This window comes from Mchenga conophoros, linkage group LG17 (assembly GCF_057382185.1).
Source record: "Mchenga conophoros isolate Kocher_MC1m ecotype Shallow Benthic linkage group LG17, M_conophoros_male_GT1.1, whole genome shotgun sequence".
NCBI classification, from domain to species: domain Eukaryota; kingdom Metazoa; phylum Chordata; class Actinopteri; order Cichliformes; family Cichlidae; genus Mchenga; species Mchenga conophoros.
The window spans coordinates 9,601,679-9,625,837 of NC_140542.1; the positions used below are offsets into that span (position 1 = coordinate 9,601,679).

The 24,159-nt window shown below is 40.8% G+C and overlaps 2 protein-coding genes across 2 annotated transcripts in view; one reads left to right on the plus strand and one right to left on the minus strand.

Moving 5' to 3' along the window:
- The window catches only part of LOC146555069 (phosphatidylinositol 4,5-bisphosphate 3-kinase catalytic subunit alpha isoform-like), a 27,026-nt gene extending 26,000 nt beyond the window's left edge, over positions 1-1,026 (minus strand). The window contains exons 1-2 of the mRNA XM_085252492.1: positions 643-1,026; positions 168-242 (exon numbers count right to left, since the gene is read on the minus strand). The gene's annotated coding sequence lies outside the window, so the exon portion shown is untranslated. The remainder of the gene's footprint in view (positions 1-167; positions 243-642) is intronic.
- Positions 797-23,877, plus strand: zmat3 (zinc finger, matrin-type 3). The gene is made up of 7 exons (XM_085252493.1): positions 797-873; positions 1,932-2,147; positions 8,311-9,053; positions 9,146-9,286; positions 9,739-9,905; positions 11,742-11,845; positions 14,989-23,877. The coding sequence occupies exons 2-7, from the start codon at positions 2,024-2,026 to the stop codon at positions 15,195-15,197; spliced, it is 1,488 nt and encodes a 495-aa protein (XP_085108619.1). The 5' UTR covers positions 797-873; positions 1,932-2,023; the 3' UTR covers positions 15,198-23,877.
- Positions 23,878-24,159: the final 282 nt, after the last annotated feature.

Sequence of the window (24,159 nt, forward strand, 5' to 3'; positions counted from 1 at the left end):
GGAAGCTATGGGCAAACAGTGATTGACATCTAGTTTCCTCAGTCTACAGAGTGAGCTTTACCGATTCAACTATCAGTTACCGGAGACATGACTATATTACATATAAAGCGTCTTTGCTGGACAGTGAACAGAAGACTGAGACACCGGGAGATGAATGTGAAACATACCTTAGAAAAACGCCCTCCTATTTGGACGATGGGGCAGTTCCACCCTTCATGTTTCAATCCATCTTCACGTTGTCACTGAAATGTTTGAGGAGAAAATCATAACACAAACAACAACACAGCCTGCATCAGCAGCAATTCGAGTGATTCACACTGCCTAGCAGCAGGTTAGCTAACACTGTGTTTGGGAATGACAGCTCAGAGATGACAACTATTTACAACGTTTCACGCTATAGATAAAACAATTACACAGTCTCGACAACAGCGTTTATAACCATTCCGCCTCTGGGGAACTACAAACATTATCATTCGACTAATGTACGCCAGACTGGAAATTGTTAATGTTAGCCCCCTTCTTCTAACGTTAGCTAATAGCTAATAGTGAACCGTGTTGGGGAAAAATATATTCCCAACATAAAGAACGGGTCGTGTGTCTAATGAGGGGTGCAGATATAGCTAATTTAATGGAAGAACCTACCCATATGGCTTGGCGTCAACACGGCGACGTGTTCGTGCGCTAAAAGGCTTCCCCCGGCTAATGCCAGTTAGCCAGCTTTCCTGCTAGCCAACCCCTCCGGTTCCCAACGGTGGCTCCCGGCGCCGGTCAAAGCAGGCTGTTATCCGTCTGTCAGCTTCTGCGCCAGCTATCCGTGACAGCAGCCCCGCACTGACAATCAGCTCGCTTTTGTTTTGAATTATAAGCCACACAGTAAGTAAAGACAGACCTGCCTGTCCGGTCACGGGGACTCCACCTGAGGATGTTATGACCAGCTAAACTGCTGGTCGACTGGACAAGTTGTCTTGCTGCTGCGACAATGCAGCCACGCTGTCTGTCTAGGGCCCTCCTCCCTTCCCATGAAACACACACAAACACGCACACACACAAACACGCACCGAGAGTGAAACTGCGTGGGATTTATCGGTGTCATATATTTGTGGTATGAGGCGTGTGACTCACTTACATTTCAAACAGCAAAACAGATCCTATTAGAGAATCGCACTACATTGTCGCAGTGAGTTACAAAAATGTGTTTGTGGGTGTGCCTCATACTTTTTTGTTTTGTTTTTACAAAGTGGACCATAGGCTTAATTTTCATCTACAGGGAGCGGAAGTCAGAGCACTGAAAAATAGCTAGAAAAAAAATAGCTAGAAGAAAAAATCTAAAAACAAAACTATATATATATATATATATATATATATATATATATATATATATATGTGTGTGTGTGTGTGTGTGTGTGTGTGTGTGTGTGTGTGTGTGTGTGTGTGGAGAGAGAGAGAAAGCGATGATAGTATGATTGTTGACATTAAAAACAAACATAAAACAAACAACCAAAACACTATTATTGCCATTATAATAATTATTAATAAAACTAATAATTGTTTATGTTTTATTTGTACATCTTATTCGCATTTTTAATGCCAGCGTTAGTGCGGCTGTTTTCTCTGCCAGCAGGGGTGATCTGATTGTATGACAGAGGTGTAACATAGTTATACGATGTGTCTTGATTGCCACCCATGTTAAGGAGCAGAGAAGCAGCAGTGGCATCGGAAATGGACTGTACCAAGAAGGAGAGGGGAGGTTAGGGGAATCCAGGCTGGGTTTATGTCATTAAAATCTAGTTTAGAGAATAAGAACATCGTTGCTGATGTTTAATGTGAAAACACCCACACATCTGGCATGTAAGTCAAGGATTAGCACTTTTTCTCCCTTGGTGTCGCCTTCTGAATTTCCACTCTCCTCTCTCGGGCACCCCTCCGGTGAGAGCCGCGGCGTCTGAGCGTTGGTAGGGACTGTCATCCTGCCTGGCTGCCCGGTTTTTTGGAGAGGAGAAGTTGGCAGAGGGATGTTCCTGCGATGATGGCGCTGCAGCTTAAGAGCGGGGATGCCGCGTACTACCAGAGTGCAGAATACTGCAGAAACTACACTTCGCCGCCTGTCAGCTACGGTGACAGCAGCCATTATCTCGCACGATTGCCAGGTAAGGGGAGGCTGGTCCAGACAGGACCTGCCCTCTGACTGTCAGCAGTTCTCATGCGCATATGTGCGAGGATGGAGAAAAATCTAATCGGAGACATTTGCATATGATAGCGAGGATGTTTAAGCCGGTTGCCCTGATGCTGCTGTCATCATCTTAATGTCATACCGGCGGGTGTGAGGAGGGGGTTCACGAGCCACCATTCTGTTCAGGTTATAGAGCATGGATGCTGCGATGCAAAATCTGAGGTTGTCGGTACTCTTGTATCCTCTCGCACTACAGGAGAGCTCCGAATCGCTTCATCCACGAACACTCCAGGTTTGAAATATGCGAAACCTTAATGTAATGCTTAGTTTTCTATCTCGAGCACCGCTGTCTGTGAGAACAAGCGAAATAATCGTTGTGGTCTCCTTTACTTGAGTCGCTGCACAGCTGATGGTGACATGTGGCAATTATACGGAAAGTGTTTCTTCCCTGGACCTGCAAAGTCGCTGTAATAGCGGGCTTTGCTGGCTGGTTTTAGGGGACTCGAGGTCAGTGTCTGTCATAGATGATGAAGATTACCGCATGAGTTTTGATCAACCCACTTGATAATATCCGTGTCATCAAACAGTGACTTGTCATATTCAGTTAAGGTTCTCAGTCATGGTGAAAATGTCACAGTGAATTCACGTTGCAGTAATGCATGAATGTAGGTGGATCTGGGGGTGTAAAAGTACCCCATCAATGGGACAGCCACAGAAAAAAAGAATAAGTACCATTTTCATGCATCAGCCTGCTAAGTGATGAAAAATAAGAAGAAATAAAGAAATAGACCTTTTGTGTGCCTTTCTCTGTGAATGGTTTTTCAGTTTAATAATGCTGCCACTTTTAACTTTTAACTTTGGTACTGTTATTATTGTCAATGTTTCTATGTTAATGACTAAATGTTTTATCAGTTACCAAAGCCAATAATAACACTTGCAGCCAGAAATATGCACATGATTCCCAGCAAGATGTTTTGAAATTATGATAGTTATCTTCTATGAGATAGAATGGACACTAATCAATATAGTAGTAGCAGCTTAATGGATTGGCCATGTGACTGTGAGTCTTTAAAGGCAAATAACACTGACATGTTAGATATTGGACCACTGGATCATTCTATTAACATTAAGTCTTCTCTAGTAGTAGTGATAGCTGAATGATATTCAAATTGTGACTGCGGCTGATATATAAAAATGGACCTGAGGCTTTATTGTAATGGTACAGTGGGTAAATTGCAAAGTACAGTAAGACGTATCTGGTCTTTGCTGCATATACTCTTGCTTGTCCAGTGCCCAGTGAAGCAGATGGAATAAGTGCAGGAGGCATGCGCTTCTCATTGCTCTATAATTGATGTGACACATCACAGAACGACAAGAGAAACTCTAGAGAAAATGAACACTTGGCCTATTTAGAGATTCTCGGTGGAGGCCATCAGATTCTCAGGCTCTAAGACAGGAGATTTCTTTTGTTTTTTTGCTTCTAAACCAAGAACTTTTGAGTCGAGCTCAAAAGAAATCACAAGTGACTGATTAGTGAGTAACTTCTGATTTAGTTTTAAGTAATTTTTGAAAATTACTTTTCAGACTTTGAGAACAACATTGTTAGAAAATTGTGAGGATTACAACACTTTCACCTTGTATTTTGGCCTTTAGAGTAATGCTATATAAGCTTGGTTTTGAATGTGTCATCTAAAAAGCCTCTAATGCAAAACCACAAATGTTTTTTGACTTTGCGGCAAGGTCCACTGCTGTAGATGTTTGAATATGGTCCGCGACTCTGAGGACTGCACTATGTGGGTGCCGATCTGAGTCTAAAGAAAGAAGCAAGCTCACCTTGACCTATCTAGCTCACAGGAAAACTACAGAAAGACAAAAGAGCCAAAATAAAAGCACAGTTGGACAATGTTTGGGTTTTTGTTTTTTTTTCCTTATAACTCTGTTCATGTGTGCTAAATGAGAAGCAAAAAACAACACTTGAAATGCAGGTTGGTTTTTATGCCATCTTTGTGTGATCATCTTCCTTGCTTGAGCATCATAACTGTGCTCCGTTTCCTTCAAACCAATCAATCATTGCCTACAGTCCATCTGCCTAGGATCATAATAGGACATTAAACTAAGTAGATGCTGATTTTGGCTTCACACTTTGGAACAAAAACAAGAGATCAAGCAAAAACAAAAACGAAAACAACAACAACAACAACAACAACACAGATCAAGGCAAAATATGAACAAATGGATTTAATGTTAGTGTGTGACATACACAGCAGTTGTAGATGGCTCTGTTGGTCATTATGTTCTCTGTACTTTCAGAGAAGGACGCATTAATTGAGCTGAAAATGCCAACAAGCGCAAGGAGTGTGTGGAAAAATACAAAATAAAGCTGTTTGATGTTTTTATTTCTCGAGTTCAAGAACAGATTGACTGTAAGTGCTTCGAAACGTGACCGTGTTTTAAGATTTTAATGATGGAGCCTGAGGAGTGAGAGGCTTCAAGTTACAAATGTACAGAGATGTTAAAGGTCTCTCTGACTAGCAGAGGGACTGAAGTGCAGACGAAGAAAAGACTTGCAATTATGGTGATTGTGTAAAAAGACTGTTTAGACACTGCTCTGTAGCAAACAGATGGAGATTCACCAACAAGCACATAGCCCAGTTACATTAATCTAGAAGAATATGCCGCATAATGAGATCTTACACAAAACTGTCGTGCCAAAAATAGTTTCTTTGCGCTGTGTGTGTGTGTGTGTGTGTGTGGGGGGGGGGGCATGTGATATCAGACCAAACCATCAGAAAACTGTTTTAAAATTTTGGGATCTTTTAATGATTGTAATGTAAGTTGCAAGTTAACATGTCATTCTTGGAGGCAGTGATGGTAGAGCTGCAATATCTTCGGGCTTATCTTATATTTTTAACTGGCATACAGTAAATGCAAAGCATGTGGTTAAATGCTCAAACTACTGTGTGGTGGCACGCTGTGTTCCCCAAATTGTTTAATGACCCAAGGAAAAAGGTCAGCCGTCCTGTGGTGGGGGTTTCTGGGTTGCTGCTGTTTCACTCGGCGATCCGGGGTTCTCTCGAGGCTGCTGCCGACAAGGCCGATGCTGTCATATGCAATTGGTGCGATTAACGAACATTGCCGGGCATTGGTGTTTCATGTAGTTTAATATACTGTACTGCTCTCATCCAACGTCCCCAGTGAAAATATGATCATCTGAAGCATAAACTATCAAGAATGTTTTTGTTTTTCTATGTGAAGGGTTTTGGTACCACTTTTAATCTTTTAATTGGTAAAACATTAATTTTATTATCGTTGTAACATTAATAACAGATTTTCCTGTTGTATTTCTCCGTCTTTGCTCTCAAGGCTCCATTTGCTGTGTTGATCTTTGCAATGCACTTTAAGTATGAGTTGGATTTTTCTGGCAATGAAGCATTATTGTTCTGTTAACTGTCTATTTACTGACTCACATTTGTGTTAACCACCTCTACTCCTGTTTACTACAAATGAGTTAGTGTTGATGCTCTCAATGGATGCCTGGGAATACCTCTGCAGGGTGCTCCAAAAACAGCATCGTGAACCTTTCATGAGGTGAAAACATGTAAGGTCAATATGTTGTGACTGTATACAAAGCTTAATTACACACAGCTGCAACATGAACTTACTGTATGTTACTGTCCTCTGGCATTTTGCTTGCGAGCTTGCTCGCCTCTCCTTTGCATGGTGAAGATGGTGAGTTCAAATACAGCAAATCCTCACAATCTCAGATGGAAAACTGCAAACATTTTCCTGTTTACAAAATGATTCCACATTGCAGAGGGACAGCATTACTGCAACAAGTTAAATGTCCCTGAACAGGCTGACTGCGTTTTGAATATAAAAACCTGTTACAAACTAGCTGCTATCACAGGTACAACACACTTGTGGCCAGGTGGTTGCAGCAGATGGCCGCCCCTCCCTGAGCCTGGTTTTGATGGAGGTTTCTTACTGTTAAAAGGGAGTTTTTCCTTCCCACTGTTGCCAAAGTGCTTGCTCATAGGGGGTCATATGATTGTTGGGTTTTTCTCTGTATCTATTATTGTAGGATCTACTGTACAATATAAAGCGTCCTGAGGTGACTGTCGTTGTGATTTGGCGCTATATATATAAATTTGAATTGAATTGAATTATTAAAGTAGCAGCCAATGTGCTCATGAGCCATCTCCCTTCAAATCTTTTGGCCAATCCCAGCAACAATCCCACCGCACTTTTTCCAGAAACTGCATGGTCTAGGTTTCCATCTTAATGTGTGGGGCACAACACCCAGTTCTGCTCGCTCTTCCAGAGTCTTATCTTGCAGTTGACGACACTATAGTAAGGTCAGTGACTTGTCTAGCATACCTTTCTCCTGAGGTCAGCCAGGCCAGGTGACAGATGGGCAGCTAAACATATTGGACAGACAGACTGACAGTGAGCAGCAGTCGGAAACACAAACAGCCAGGGATGTTATTTTGGGTGCATGATTCACTTCTATCGGGCGTCCGATTGGATGATGAAAGCTTCCAGCACAGTGAATTTTGACACAGCTGTTGGCCTATTACTGACCTGACAATATAGGGAAATGCACTGACACACACACATGCAAACACACACGGATATATTATATTACTAATATTATGATACTGGAGCATCAAAAGAGAACAAACTGAAATTAGTGCCGCACCATTACTAATATCATCCCTTTTTATTATTATTTTTTCATGTAGCACTTACATAGTTGCTCCCAGCCTTCACACACACACTCACACTGTATCAGCTTATCCAAGTAGTCACACTTCGGACTGTATTTTACTGTCGCTGCCTCTATTTGTGTGTGTGCAAACAGATGTGTATGTAATGTCCTGTTTGCATGGCCGCAGGCACTGCAACTCAGACTACTCTTTCTGGTGCCCACTGAAATGTGAAGCTCCTCTGTCCGAGAATGTGTTTCTGTTTGGTAATTTCTCTCCAGCCTTGGGGCTATAGACATATGTACTGTAGTCACTGAGTTCCCTCACAGTGTATGTTTGATGACTGGTCAGTCAACAGTATCTCCTTAAAGGACTCTTCTACATTCATTTACTTAAATAAAATGGAGATCATATTTCCAAATAAGTGGCATTTCGATGATTTTGCGTATGTTTTGTCTTTTACAAAGAATTTTCTTTTTAAACAACTGGCTCAAAATCATCAGGTGTAAAAGCTTTCCACTACAGCTCCTGCAAATTAACATGTGCGACAGAAAAAAAACCCCAAATGCTTTTCTGAAATATAAGCAGTAACATTCTTCAGAGTGTATTTTGATGCAGAACAAGATCACAGCCATCACAGTAGCTCTTTGAGGCTGTACTAAGGCACAGCAGCCTTTTGAGCAAAATGATACCATCAGCAGGCCAACATGCTCACAATGGGATTGTTAAAATGCTGATGTATAGCAAGTACAGTTTTCCCTGCGTTTACGGTGTTTGTTTATAGCTGCATTTGGTCATAAACTAAAGAGCTGGACAAACAGAAAGCTCAATATAATAATGGTAAAAAGCCAGTAGAATCATAAACTGGTTTACAGTTCACACAAAGAGGAACATGATTATCTGAACCTAGTGTCGTGGAAGGCCTTTTTGTAGTTTTTTCACACGCTTTACTCAAAAGAAAATGTCATGGTGTTGTTCAAAGAAAAGAGAGCAAATTACCATTAGTCAGTCAGTGGGATACATTAGCTGATGACTGAACAGAAAGTTGTGATGATCCATTCATCCATCACAACTTGTCTAACTTGAGGCCTCGGGGCTAGAGCCAATCCCACGGAGACGGAGCACAGCGGAGACAATTTACCAGTCTATCACATATGGAGACACGAGTCATCCATTCAGTCTCAAACACAGTTCCTGCTTGAATATAGTAAAACAGACAAGTGCCTAAAAGCCAAAAGGCTATTAAACATTAATCGAAAGAAGTTGCATAAAATATAGAGTGCATGTAAGTGACTGTATTTTTTCATTAATGTCTGCCTTCGTCATCGCTGATATCCTTATCAAGGATTTGCTTATAGGAGGTGTCTTTGATTTCTAATATCTGTGTTTATGTGTGTAATGCAGGCCTGATTGTATTGCTTCTAATGTACCCAGGTCCAGAAACCATGTTGAAGCCTCCCCTGAGTCTCTTCAGTCTTCCCCAGCAGCCTTTCCAACACATGGATTCTTTACATCAGTTGGGACCTCCGCCAATGGCACCTGCACACCCTCTTGGTCCACCACCCATTGCCCCCGCTCAATCTATTGGACCTCCAACTATGGCTCATGGCCAGAGTCTAGGCCTGCCTCCCATAAATGCACCTCATACATTAAGGCCTCCTCCCATTACCCCGCCACACACTTTAGGCCCCCCTCCAATGCCTCCAGGTCAGTCATTGGGGCCTCCACCAATGGCACACACCCTGGGTCCCCCACCAGTAGATCACACACAAGCAATAGTGCCTCCAACCATGGACCTTACACAGCAGCTGGGGCCTCCACATATGAACCCTGCACAAGCACTGGTGCCTCCACCTGTAGTGGCACCAACAGCAGGTCGATTTCCCCTCCCTCCCAGCCCCTTGTCCTCACCTCCTGCTCCCGGCCCTGACCCTTCACAGATGCCCCCAAGGCCCCTAGGACCAGCCCTCATCCCAGCTACAGTGTCCAGCCTCATCTGCGGTCCACTCCCAGGCCAGGCAGCCCCAACCAGTGAGCAGCCCCAGGATGAGGGCTCCTCGCTGGGGACAGAGGAGCAGGAGGACTCTCTGGGACTAGAAGAACTGTGTAAACCGCTGTACTGTAAACTCTGCAACGTTACCCTCAACTCTGCTCAGCAGGCACAGGCTCACTACCAGGTCAGCTGAAAGCCAAATTCAGACATGCAGAATAGCACAGAAAAACATGTGAAGAATCAAATAAAATCGACATCTCGTATCTTTCTTTGAAGGGAAAGAACCACAGTAAAAAGCTACGAAATTTCTATGCTGGCAGTCAGCAGCCACCGGCCATCAGGATCCCAGAAGCCTTTGAGACTGCGGGCCAGACGGCCCTGAGCTCAGGGTCCAGCGACAGTGACGCAGGCAGGCAGGTAAGGCCCATATTTAAGAACTAGTACACAGCCTACCTTAATGCTACAGTGTTAGCTTAGGAGGTGGGTGTGCTGTTGCTGAAGTGGCCTCTCGGATGATGGCGGTCACTTGCTCTGAGGAGGTGGTAGAGAACTGCATAGTCACTCTGTTTCATTTAAACAGCAGACACTCAAAGCATCCACTCACCACTGTACACTCAATCCCTGCTTTTTAAAAGTCTATTTATTCTAAGTAACCAGTGAATTTTTTTTTATTATGTTTGCTAATAAAATAACAATCTTTCTGACAAAAAATAGCATAACTCATAGCTTCCATTAGGCTTTACTATCATTTTAAAGGCAATGTGTTCTTCCTCCTGCTGAAATGGAACATTTCTTTCCTTGTTTTCACAGTGTTTACTCCAAATCTCCTCTCACCACAAACACTGTGCTGCTTTGTCCTGTCTCTGCAGGCGCTGTATAAGGGGGCGCCCAGGGTCATCTTGGCCACAGAGAATGACTATTGTAAATTGTGCGACGCTTCCTTCAGTTCACCAGCAGTTGCGCAGGCCCACTACCAGGGCAAGAACCATGCCAAGAAACTACGGCTGGCTGAGGCCCAACAGAACGCGAGTACCATGTAGGTTTGGGTGAAGACATGTTGGCTTTATTGGACAGAGATTTTATCCTTACTGTGTTTTATGCAGGCATAATGGAGTGGAGGCCCACTACAGACAATACCTTGTTCAGCATTAGCTGAAAAAGAAATATAGCAATTGCAATCAGATATACATTGCATTGCGCAAATATCTTGAGCCATCCATCGTTTCTTTATAATTTGCTAGAAAATTAGTATAATAAAACAGTATATAAGCAAAAGCAGTTTCTATTATTTTATAAAAGCATGCAGCTGAATATTTCTTATGACCACCTTTATTTTGCAACACAGTCTGAACTCTCTTTCTCTCAAACTTCAGGAATAGTTCTCTTGGCTTCTTAAAGGACATTCAAAGCTCTTCTTTGGATGTTGGCTGCCTTTTAGTCTGCTCTCTGTCAACATCATCCCACACTGTTCACTAATGTTGAGGCTCTGGGTAAACTAGTCTATGATTGATAGTCTTCCATTGTGAGTTTCTTTTCAAAGGTGTGCCTTTACTGCATTAGCAGTGTGCTTGGGATCATTGTCGTGCTGAAAAATGAAGCCGTTGCCAATCAGATGCTTTCCAGATGGTGCTGTGTGGTGGATCAAAGTCTGACCAAACTTTTCTGTGGTCATCACACTGATGGATGAAAACATCCATTTTGACAAGATCCTGCACCACTGGCTGAATTTCAGCCCCAAACCATGACAGAACCTCCACTGTGTTTTACAGATGGATGTAGACACTTGTTGTTGTACCTCTTTCCTCACCTTCGCTGTAGATATTATCAACATTTGAACCAAACATTTCACATCTGGAATCATAACTCCAACAGGCCTGTTGATAATTACTTTAAGTCCAGTTCTTGTGTAATTTGGTATACCTCAGTCTTTTCTCCCTGTTTCCCTTCTTTAAAACAACTTCAGCCACCCTTCCACTGAGATCATTTCTGATTAGGCCTAAATGGATCAACTGAAGGACCAAATGCATCTCTCAGGTTCTCTGCCAGGTGTTTGCTGGATATTTTTTCTGTTGTGGACCGGACATACTGTTCATCTGCTGTTGATAGCTCTTTTTTATGCCTGCCCATTTTTTTTAGTCCTCCACTTGTTCACTTTCCTTAGCTGTTTTCTGCTGATCGCACTTTTGAAATCACTGCGTTGCTACAAAATTACTATTTTATTATTTCAAACTGTGTTATCTTTGGCAGTTTTAATAGATTCAACTAAAGAGATAAGAACAAATTATGTGTTTTTACAACAGGCAGCTAGACCAAAGTCCCTAAAGGTACAACTTACCAAAGACAAATTTGGTAAGTTGTCTGTTATGTATGGACATAACACTGGCTTGTCCCTAGAGTTAGGTCCCTTTTTTATGCTTGAATGATTCATAGGTCAGTGTTAGGTGGCTTACAAAACAAACAAACAAAAAACATTCCGCTGGAAATGGTCAGGTACAAGAATTGGCCTGATAATGAGTGAAAAAGCAGCCTGTGTCCAAAGAAAAGCTTTGCAAGACCAAGCCTGTAGAACACAGGTATGGAACTCCATACCTTGAGGCCTCGAGGGCCGCTGTCCTGCTTGTTTTCCAACCAACCTGCCCTTTTAGCTTCTTATTGGCAAAGCACACCTGATCCAGGTATTCAGCAGCAGTAGGGCAGGGATATCTCAAAAACAAGCAGGATGCTGGCCCTAGAGAAAATAACATGAAACATCTTAGAAAGATGAGGGGTGACTCAGGGGTTTGGCAAAATACGCCATATTTCAAGCTAGCCATGTTGCCATTACATGTGATATGGAACCAACAATTGTTGACTCTAGCTTTGCCTGTTACAGGGAAAGCAGCAATGAGACAACTCCGAGAAGGAACAGGAAAGATGGCAGTGAGTACCGGCTAGTGAAAAATCGTCGCAGCCCACAAGTACCCGCTTCCATGCCAGGTAAGATAAGAAAATTAAATGCTAATTAAAAAGCGACATCAGCATAATTTAAAGATAACTATCAAAAGTCATCTGATAAACTCTTCATTTAAGTGGCATTGTTGTAGCTATCTTGGTCAGTAAAATGCAAAGAAATGCAAGAGATTTTGTCTTATTCCACATCTATTCAAAGGCTGCAAACTAGCAAAGCAAATTCTGATGTTATTTAATGAATTGACCAATAATATGTATGGCTATTGAGGGTCATGTCTGTTATTGTGTTATCTTAAGTGGTGGTTGGAAAATACGTCACTACAAACAAGCTATATTCAGCAGTCCTAGAATAGATGTCACCTGTTCATACACAGCGGCTTGAGGACCAATCAGCAGTAAACTTGGCTGTTTCTTTAATGATCTTATATTCTTTTATTTGAGTTATTGGTTGTGTCTTCAAACAACTCTATTTGATGCACACTAGCCTTTGAAATTGGTCTTTTTATGCGGCATAAAATGTGATGTGTATGGTACCTACCCCGAGAAGCCACTGTTCAAAATGCCAATTTATCTTCTAAAAGCTGATTTTGTACTTGCAAACACCCCAACAGTCTTTCTAAAGAGATATAGCGAATGCTGTAAAATCCTTTTCTTAGGTCTAGACCTGTTCCATATACTGATAATTCATGTTACAGCAGCTTTCATGACCCGTAGTCATTTTCAGCAGCCTTTGAGGGCAGTGTCTGTTTGCTGAGTCAGTGTGGAAACTGTCAAAAAAAACTAAATGATGTCACAGATAGGAGTTATTCTCCTAAAGCTCTCTCATGTCACTGGATTTTCTACCGTTTTTGGTGCACCCACCTACTTATGTCCAGTGCATGACCCTCACATGGTCACACATGTTTTCTTTCTTTTTTAAGGCTGAATGTTCTTCTATAATTATTATTTAACTGTGGTTTCTTTGTGTTTGTGTGAGTGTCTGCTTTCACCCTCGTGTACATGTGTGAAAACAGATACAGAGTAAGGTAATGTCAGACTTTCTGCTGACGTCAAGCTACCATCTCTTTCTGCACGTGTCTGTTTCCTATTCTGTCTTTCCACAGACATAAGCACCTGCACTTCAGCTCGAGATAAAACAAGATAAATCACAAGTCATACAGTAAAGCAAATCCCTCTTAGTCTCCCGCTGACACGCTCTTCCACAGGCAAAAAAAAAAAAAAAAATCTGCTGATTCAATCAGTTTTCTTGATGGACAATCCCTAAAATAGCTTCTCTCCCTCTCGTTCTGTCTTTTTTATCTCTCTCTCTATCTCTCTATTTTCTTCTCCTTTTTCTGTGTTGCTAAAACACAAGCAACACTCTGTTTCCAGTGTTCTGCCATCATGTAATCACAGACGCCTTTCAGCTTTTCTTTCTGTACACATTTGTGTACATTTGTCACACACACAGCACTCATACACACATGGGTCTGGGATGCATTTTTATCACTGAACAACAGAAAAAAACCAAACACTGCAGATGAATTCTTTCAACTACAATATCAGTAGCATTTTATATGAAGTTAAAAGTCGAAGATTTAACAGATAAATTTAAGACAGTAAAATGCTGCCTGCATTTTCCTATACCCATTTCATTTTTTCAATGTACAATTATAGCAGCATCCAGAGGTGGCAAAGCTACACATGTTCTGCACTTAAGTAGAAGTACAGATATTAATGTTAAAAATACTCCAGTAAAAGTTGAACGAACAGGATTATCTTTCACGTGTTTCGGTTTAGGCTCAAATCGGTTTGACGTTTGAAGGTCCGCAGTGTGATATAATAACTCCACCCAAATCTGTCAGCAATGAGCAATGAGCCTGTTTTGAAAATGTAAGCAGCAGAAAGTACAGATATTTGTTTAAAAAGGGCATAAAAGTCAAAAGTAGTCATATAAATAAATACTCAAGTAAAGTATGGACACCTGAAAATTCTACATAAGTACTTTGTAGCATCTACTCTTACCAGTAGTATTTTATAAAAAGATAAGAGTCATAGTCAAGAAATGCTAGCATTTCTTAATAATGAGGGATGGGAATCCTAATAGTTTTGCTGGGTTTTTTGGTTAGAAATGAGCAAAAAAAAGAAACAAAAAGTGAAGGAATTGTGAGTTGTCCTATGTTCAGTCCATCCTTTAACCTGAATCAAAAATGTAAACTTTATTGTGGCGCATCTAACCAGTCACAATTATAGGTAAGTGTACTGTCAACAGAGGGAGTGATTTTACAAAGAAACAAAGAAAATATACTCTGAGAAAAGCTACAGTATTAATAAAGTTTAGCTTATTTGAAGTCTGGTGAAAGCCAACACAAATGCTTACTGTGTACTTTTTAATATCACAGCTCTGTCATTAAGAAACAGGAGGATCTGATTAAAGAAATAATCAACAGAATTCAAATGTAGGCTTAGTCTATGTGCAGGTACAAATAGGTGTCCTGTTTCAGGGTCATATGTTACTGCTTATAAAATAAAAACGCAAAATTGTTTGCATCAATGGGAAAAGTTGCATCTAAAAATGTGTTTTCATTACTGCTCATCGGGGTAATGTAGAGACGTTAAAACATTTTAGTTCCAGGAATGATGAGGCTGTCTTACAGAGAACTGATTTGTAAGTGTGCAGTGGTTTCTTACCCAGTGAGCTCTAGTATGAAACATACTGTAACCATCACTGGAGCAGGTTAGGCTCCAGTTATTGCTAAGGATTGTCTTATTGCATTGGAGTCACACTGGGTTAAATATGTACACTTGGGTTTTAAGGGGTATTTATTATTTTCTTCTTTTTTTTGGGTTGTATGGAAGCCCCAAACGCAATTTCATTGTTCTTGACAATGACAATAAATAAATAAATACTAAATACTAAATACATAAGTTACCATGCTGGTACGTGCCAGCGAGATGTAAACCACCTTTGTCCATGTTATTCTAGTGCTAGGATGGGTTTCTTTAGTATTTCATTAAAGATGTTCTAGTTGATTATCCTCTCATTTTGCCACTGTATAAGGCACTAGTTGAAACCTAAAGTTGGACCCTTGGCACTGTATTGTGACTTCCCTCTGCAATAAAACATCTCTTAAAAATAACAGTTAGCAGCCATCCATCTCATCTCTTTAATCTCTCTTTCTCTCCCTCAGGGCCGTACTACAACCCCAGACCGAGGCAGCGCATCCCCCGGGACTTGGCCATGTGCGTGACTCCCAGCGGACAGTTCTACTGCTCCATGTGCAACTGCGGAGCCGAGCAGGAGACGGACTTCAGGCAGCATTTGGAGAGCAAGCAGCACAAAGCAAAAGTGTCGGAGCTAAGATACCGCCATGAGATGGAGAACCTCGGCTACAGCTAAGAGACACAAGAGGGGAAGGAAAGAGAACATGTAAAGAGTACAAGAACGCAGGGCAGGAAACTGAAAATACTGCCATACTTTTGAAGAGCATATTTAGTGGAGTGATTACATCAAGATCTTTTTGCACTTTATTTGGTGTATGGATTAAACACATAATCTTTCAATTTGATAGGAAATATATAAATAGAGGTGGCTGGTTGTGGCTCAGGTGGTAGATCAGATTGTCCACAAAGTGCAGGGTTGACAGTTTGATCCCTATTTCCTGATAGACAGCCCAGCTTTTCGTGTGGCATCTGCTCTGATACAGGAGGCTAAAATTGGATTCCATTAATCCTTGTATTGCTCTAGAAAGTGTGTATTTAATCAGCTCATAACATTCAGAGGAAATTGTAGATTTTTAATCTTAAAACTTTGAACAAAAAAAAAATCTGTTTTCTAGCCACAGAATCAGACTACATTTTTAAGCCATTATCCTTTCTTATACTTTCTGCTCCAGTTCCTCCAAAGCTTTAAGTGGGTTACATTCTGACTCAGGGCACAGGTAAATGCAAAAGAAATGCAAAGAAATCTGAAAGAGGGGAAATCAGGGTTTTGCTTTTTTGGCAGAAAGTCAGGTGGACATGAGAAGAGGCTCAAGAAGCCTCAGCGAAGACAAAGATACGCAGAAAACTTGAAAAGTACAAAAATGCAGACAAGGTTGAGTGAGGGGGCAATTCCTTTATGTTACAAAAACTTGGGAAAACAACTACTAAGTTTTAGTTTGAGATGATTTTTTTAACTCTTACGAGTCATTTAGCCCTGCAGGTATTTTTTATAGGTCCTGCAGCAGGGACTGCAGGGGAAAACTTACAACCACAGAGCCACACGGGACACAAATTCAGCATCTTTACAACCAAACAGATGTAATAAAATCCAAAGCACTACTTGCTAATTTAAAAAATAAGCACAATGAACTTCACCTAATGAAACAGTGTTATATGAAACTGTGAGCCTTAGCTGACTTCCTACTTGTCCTGAGGTGTGTATCAGGCTGAAGGCTCTTGCAAGCCTTGCTGGTGCCTTTGGAGGAAGTTAGGCTAAAGAGTAAGCTTTGGCTAGCCATTTTGGCAATATAGTAAAAAACCAATCTGTCACATTGATTGGATTTTTCTGTATTCACAAATGTTATGTAAATATTCTTAATATTGCAGTATAGATGTAAATAGACTATAGTAGACATGAATCCTATTGATTATTTGATCAGTGTTAGCTCACCATCTCTTGTAAACTCTCATAATCTATTTAACAACTATCAGGAATCTTGTAAGTGTGCACTGAGTGAATGTCTTCTTTTTTGAGCACTGTATGTTTGTGTGTGGATTTCACTGTAGGCCCTCCGTACCACTTTGGATGGCGCCTTTGTAAGTAACTCTGGTACCGTCAGTTCTGGTTAAAAAGCTGCTAGTCTCATCGTTTTTACTTTGGAAGGAAGGAGAACAGAGTGCCAGCAGAGGCTGCCCCTAAGGGCGAAACATGCTTTGATGACGAGAACAAGACAAAATTTTCCTCTTGAAAAACGCTCAAACGCGCAAACGCTTTCAAACCGAACGCACTTAACTCTAAACTTCAAATTGACTCGCAAATTGCAGCGCTCCTGGATGTTTCTGCTTGTGAGACATGTCATTTAATACTCCCAGTCTTGATTCCCAGAGGGAACGTAAGCAGGTTTTACTGCAGTGTGTGCAACGACTGCTAAATAGTAACACGGACTGTGCCGCAATGGTTTTATTTTGTGTTGCTTTGGCCTGTTTGTGTTGCTTTTTCCACATACGAGGAGATCCAGCTGTGTTCCTGTGTTTAGCCCGTTCTGGGGAAAAAAAAGTTATATAATTGAAGTTAAATTGGATTAACTGTTCCAGTTTAATGGTCCTGAGCCGAACACAGCAAGTTGTCACAAGGCATTCAAAGTCTATAGTCACATTTAAAATTGCTAAAAAAATAAGTACTAATAAAATGAGTCTTTTATGCTGATCTTCGCCACAGATATCAATGATAGTGAAGGGGTCACAAAATGTACATATTCAAGCAGAAAAGCTTGTCATTCAAAGCCCTTCTTACTAATCCTTTAAAATAGAACGGTGCTTTCCCCCCATTGTAACAGAAAAAGATTATCAGCATACACCTGTGTTCAAAAATCAATAATTTGTTATTGAAAAGAGAAGAAAAACCTCCCCTTTAAATCTGCTTTTGCGGAAAAAAACCATTCCTCAGTAATTAAATCAGTCTGATCAGTTCATATAATTAGATGAGCTGGAAAGCGGAATTGAAAGCAGCATCCTGGCCTTCTCTTTGCTTGGCTTTGTTTGCTGCAGGGAGAGGCAGCTGCTCACATCTTATATTTGTCTCCAGAGCACAAATACACACACTTGACCACACACTAGGATGCTCGGGAGAATAGCACTGTGAGAACAAAGCGCTGTGGCATTTTTGGGGATTAAAACGCAACAGCAAGGCAGAGCTAGAGGGACGTACAAGCAGAAGGCATTCAAATTAAAGTGCTCGCCTATTTATTAGCCCACCTTGCCGCACAGTTTAATGAAACAGGAACAAAAAGCCGTGGGTGAGCTAGTCTTGTGCGTTGAGGCAGAGTTGCAGTCTGTTAATAGCTCTCCTCCTCCTAGAAATAACACGCTTTGTCTTACATGAAAGCGCTGGGAGCATTACCTTTTATTACGCTGACAGGCTCTTGGACTCAAAATGAGAGTCACACTCCAGTGCAGCTATTGAAAACCTTCTGCAAGTGCAGGAAATGATAAGCTGGAGAAAACGAGGAGATCACAGGAAGCTAGTGGGCTCCTACAAATACAGCCTAAAGATCCAGACAGAAATGTTCATAGTGGAGCGTTTGGACCCCTTTCTGTGATAATTCCACCTGTTTTGTGGCTTTTTACCACTTAACATGAGGCACTGATACTTAATATTTCCTTGTTTGATAGTAAGTTTGTCGCGTAACTTCTGTATAAATGCTGCCCATTTACCATAAATTCAGATGGCAAATGGGCAGCATTATTTGTAACTCACACAACCTATTGATGACATTAAAAAAACATTAAACGCAACCTGTCTTTGTGCCACACACCAGCAAAGTATCAGCTGCCATCAAGATGCCCCAGAAATCCCTGGTCTGTGTCAAAACCAACACAAAGTGAAGTACTGGTTGTTTCTGGGGGAATCATGTGGCTCTCACAGGGATGTAGAGGTGAATTCTTTGACGGATAGGGATCGGTATCATGGCGCTATTACGCTTACACATACTGTTGTTATTCTGCATCTTATTCATTAACTTTACATTAACCCATGGTCACACAATCAAGTTAATTTCATGTGGGCTGTAGGCTACCAGCATACGTGACACACGTGGGCCAGTGGCAGGTGAACTAGTGGAAAACTGCATATTCCCGCCAACGTGTGCGAGATCTCTGTCGTTTTCCCCCCACAAAGATGACATTTGATGACCTTCCCTTCATGTTGAGTTTTGACACCTCAGTGTACATCAGGAAAGACGTGGTTGATGACCATTAGAACAGTTTGCAGGTTTTTCCAAAGGTAGCTGCACAGGCAGAGACCACCATCACTAACCTCTGATGCACACCCAGTCATTTTGTTCTATAAGCAGTCCTGAAATTTGACAGAAAGAGCTTCAGGTAGGCTTCTAAGGGATAAATAAAATGTCACAACAGTTGTGATTTGGCACTATATAAACAAACTTAAACGGAACTGAATTGAATTGAAATCTTGGAGCTAATGTTTAATTTGTTCTGGCAGAATGTGTCTGCCATCCCCCAACTTTCAAATAGATTTCCACCTGATCTTGTCTGTGCCAGTCCAATTACAGCTGGTTATCAACTACAGGGCGAGTTTGATGCACCGACTCACCCCTCTGAACGCTGTAATCACTTTACATTTTTCCCTCAACATGACGCCACACGTTGCTCTGAGTGTTTACAGGTCTAATTGCATCCAGGAGCATTGAAACAGACTCATTTGCATAAGCGCACGTCGTAGGTGATGCCAAGCTAATTATCTAGTATTGTAGAAAGGTTGGCGTTAGCTCCAGGTTCAAAGGGCAGCGTGCACAGGAAATAATAGGAACCAATCTGTGTCAGTGTGCACGCACCGATCGATATGTCACACGAGTCGGGCCTCAAGAGGATTTACAAGGACTTAAAGTGTTTGTAATCAACATTTGATTCTAAAACGTCTGTTTTCTTTTCAAGAGCTTAAAAAATGACAAAATTATTGCGTAGCAGGAAAATCTCAGAAGCAGAAGGGTCTTGCTGAAAATAAACGATTAAGCCTGAAAAAACGTGGCAAACACAATTTGCACTTAATGAGCTGAAACACAGCAGCCCACCAGTTAAGTGATCCTTTTACACAAGACTATTTTTGGAAGGATATTGTAGCGCTGAAACGTTTTTATGTTGTTTTTTTGTTGTTTGCCTTTTGGGGTTTTTGCATCAGAGGATTTCTATTAATTGGACAAATGTTTCACACAGACAAAGGCCAAAAACGTAAATAAATAAAAGCACTGTGGGAAATAAATGTATTTACATCAACATATGTCCATTAACCAGTACAAATGATTTAAATTGGACTGTTTAGTTATTATTTAGTATGTTAATGTGCTGAAACAGTTACTATCTGGGGCACTGTATCCATTTCTATTCTATGTTTACTTGTTAGAAACTATAGAGAATGTGAGTACAATATACTTAATAATTATTGGTTTCACTTATCTATTTGCGGCTCTACTTCAGCAGCACAGGTTAATAAGTTAAACTTCAGTGCTTCGCAGTAAATGACAGAGTGTGTTACGTATCGCACTGTATAAAATGTATCTGGTTTATTTTGTGCATGAGTACAGTCATACCTAATAACTGTTAAGATCTTTCTACCACAGGCTGAGACTATAAGGCTGCTGTTCAGGAGTATTTAATGACGTTTACACAGCTGGTTGTTTGGAAATGTCTGTGTGCTGTGAGGAATCTGCAAAATGGTACTGGAAAAAAAAATCCCACGTTTGCAGTGAATATAAAAATACACTGATGTTTATTTAGAAAATGTGTTCTACCATATGTTGTTTAGTCTTTGTTGTCATTATTTGCCTCTAATGAACTCCTTATGCTAAAATCTACGAGGTGAGAAGCCAAGCTGTTGCAAATGTGTGTGATATTTGTCATTTCTGTGTTTTATCCATGCGCTGGACTGTTGGACTGAGCAGATGAGGGTAGATGGGCAACACTGTGCGGTTAGGTAGAAACCCTTGACTCAAATTCTGCTTTTCATGCTGAATTATATGGTGGCCCCCCTATATGGAAAAGTTATATATATATTAATCTTATTAAGTTTGTATCTGTGTTTAAATGAAAAGCATACAAGAGTGAAAACAGATATAAGATCCCTAGAAAAATTGTATAAATGAAACCTGTATGTTTTGGATACTTCCTAAAACAATATATGAAAGTGGCCACTTTTATGTGTAAATCATATAAGCCTTATATGATTCACTATATGAAGTAGGCCCCATCTGATGCAAGTCTTTTATAAGTTTTTTCTATTCCTTTTCCATATGGGCCAGAAAGGTCAAATGCCCTGCAAGTTAGGAAATCAACAGCAAATAGAAAAAAATAATACAAAAGCACACAAAACACACAAATGTTGAATAAAACACCAATAGAAAAAAACTGTAAAAATTCACAACGGAAGTGTTTTTGGGAAGACAAGAACATGACCGAAGATCTGAAGAAGTGACAGAAATCAGAAACATGTGAAAGACTGCACTGAGACCTGTTTACAAGAAGTGAAGGATTCTTATGAGGGAGAAAAAGATCCAAGTAATGTGTGTTTAATTGAATGACTCATATAACACTGTAGCTGCATGTTGGCTATTAGCTTTTATTGTTAGCTGGTCACTTCTGCAGTTGGTCCATCACGTTATTGTCTCCTCAAAACCCCTTCAAACTGCTTCCCCCTTTTTTGTTAAGGTTTTGCTGCGTTTTTTCTATTTCCATAGTGTTTTCTTTGGTTTTACTGATGTGACTGCAGAATTAGGTGAACTGGAGTGTCTAATTTTAAAGACACCATGTTAATGGGCACAGAACAGTTTGCTCAGGTCAGGTCAGGTCAGGTGTCTGGATAGAACTAGATCCAAATGGATGGCTTACCATGATCTGAAACACTTTTTCAGTTTAGCTACACATACAGGCACACAGTCGGGATTAGTTAGCCATGCTCACCAGTGGTACTACGCCATTGATTTTCAAATGAGGGCAACAAACACATAATAAGGATTCTTCACAAAAAATGAGAGACATTTCTACTTGTTTTTACAGCTGGATTTCCAGAGACAGTAAAAGTTTTGTGAGTGCTTTTTTTTATTATTATTTTTTTTTAAACTTTCATTCTGAGACTTTGATTCAACTCTTGTGTCTGTGCTATAGATCCAAGAGGTAATTAAATTAGCCCAACATACAAACAGCTCCCCAGGCTCTGTTCAAGCTCCGTAACCCAACACCTCTAAAACTCACTAATTACTACACACACACGCTGCTGTGCACACAGTCTCCTTCATGCTTTTTGTGATTTTAGACTGACTTATGTAGTGGAACTACATTTTTGCCAAACTACTTTTAATCACAGTTTTCTGCAGCTCTCTACTCTGACGGCTTCCTAACAGCTCACGCTGACAGCACTCTGAGTACACATCAGTTCCAGACTGTGGTTACAGCCCATAACTCCCAATGAAACCACACACAGTTAAGGGTCTTTCTTGACCTTTAGCTGTTGTAAGCCTTGGGGAAAACTTATTTTAAAGAAGATCTTTCACACACCCCACACACACACCTTCATTTATAGTGTGGGGTCCCCCAAACCTCCCATAATGCTCCTGTAATCTCCTTGAAAACCTCAGCATACTTTTAGTGCCTCTGAAGAGTGTTGCCAATATACCACTGACTGACTAAATGGATGCCTGAACAACTTCTGTGTGTGTGTGTGTGCGTTTGGGGGGGTCTGAATAAATGTGGCGATCACTATAATGGATCTAAGCTAATAATTATTACAGTGAATTCATGTCTCAAGCTTTCTCTTCCACGACCCAGCTCCTACCGCTCCAGGGGAAATAAATGTTCTGTTAGTTGATGCTGTTATTGACTCACAGGGAGAAGACGCTCCTCCATAGCCTAGTTTCCACTGCACTGATAACCAGGCCTTACTCACTATCCTTGATATTACTTCTGCCAGGAAAGCTGTTTCTGCGCCCCTGGTATTGTTTATCTGTCAGCGGGATATCACAAAAAAAGTATGAACAGATTGCCGGAAATGTGGTGCACAGGCCGTTAGCACAAGTCGTTAGCTTTCATCAAGGATGGGATGGCCATTTGATCTGTTCGTTCTTTTGTTTTTTGTTATTTTTTGTTATAATGATTTATAAAATGGCGTTTTTAAAAAAAGTTTTACTCTGCATTAAAACAGCGATATTTACAATTCATTATGGTAAATGCAAGGCTATGCAGTGCTACTTCACATCATTGCATCAGTGGTCCTAGAAGACTCAAGAGGGATTTGCTTCAAACTGACAGCTCAGCACACGTCTGACAGTCAGCTCAGTGAGACATCAATATGAATCTGACTGAAACAACAACCATCACTCAGGGCTGTTATTGGTCTTTGGTTCTGATGTGTGCGTGCAGTACTGTGCAAAAGTCTTTAGCAACCCCTCTCTTTAATGTTTTGCTTCCAAGGAGCCAGCCTTTCATGTCAGTTTTAAAGTGGTCTCCAGCAACAGTTCTCCAGGCTTTTTTTCAAAGCTATCCTTTGGACAACTTTGAAACTACTACTACTGAAAAACCGACTAATCACAGCATGGTGTGCAGTGTGTTCTCAAAGAAATTGAGGAAACTGGGCTAATGGAGGACAAAAGAAGATGCAGGAAGCCTAAAAACTGTCTACAGCAGATGATCATTACCTGAAAGTCATGTCCACAACATAAAATAAATGCAGCAAAGACCTGAGAGATATATCTGGGGCTGCAGATGATCCATGAAAGCCTCATCAGTAATTAAATTCAATGAACTGGCCTCGCCAGTTGACAGACCTCAATATTATTGAAGCATGATTAAAATACACAACATATTTGCAGGTGTTTTAATGAATCAGCGCACCTGTGTCCCATATTTCTAGCAAAATATTAAGAAATGAGGCATGACTCAAGACTTGTGCTGCACTGTATATGCATTTCTGTAATTATAAAGGAAGTAACACAAATCTGGTGCGACTAAAGGTAGGTATCTGCAGAATTACTGGAACTGAATGCGGGCAGGACTAATGAAGTTTACAAAAGACACAGAGAAGTCATTGTTGGTATGAATTCATGATGCTTTATATTATATTTTTATGTAATAATAAAACTATAAATAAATAAATAATATACAAAATCCCCAATGCAAGGGGTTAAAGTTGTCACAGTGACAATTTCTTCTTTGTTTACAAATGCATAAAGTCAACTGCCAGCTTCTTCCTTGATCTCATATTGTCCCAGAGTTGTAATACATGTCAGTTATAACATCTGCTAATTGTTCTATGTGAAGAAGATTAAAAAATGAAATGAGCCGTTGCCTCACAGCAAGAAGGGGTTAGACTCCACCATCTCACCGGGGCCTTTTTGTATGGAGTTTGCATGTTCTCCTGTGCTTGTGTGGGTTCTCCCTGGGTACTCGGGCTTCATGCAGACATGCAGTTAGTCTGTCTCTTTGTGTTATCTGGTGACCTGTCCAGGGTGTCATTTTGAGGTCTGTGTTGCCTCCATTGTCCTCACCTGATTTATTTTTTTACCTGTTCAGTTCCAGGAAAGAAGATTTCTGTATTATTTACTCACCATGCAGTCCTTCTCCTCATTTTATTTGAGATTGTTTTGTTAAATGAC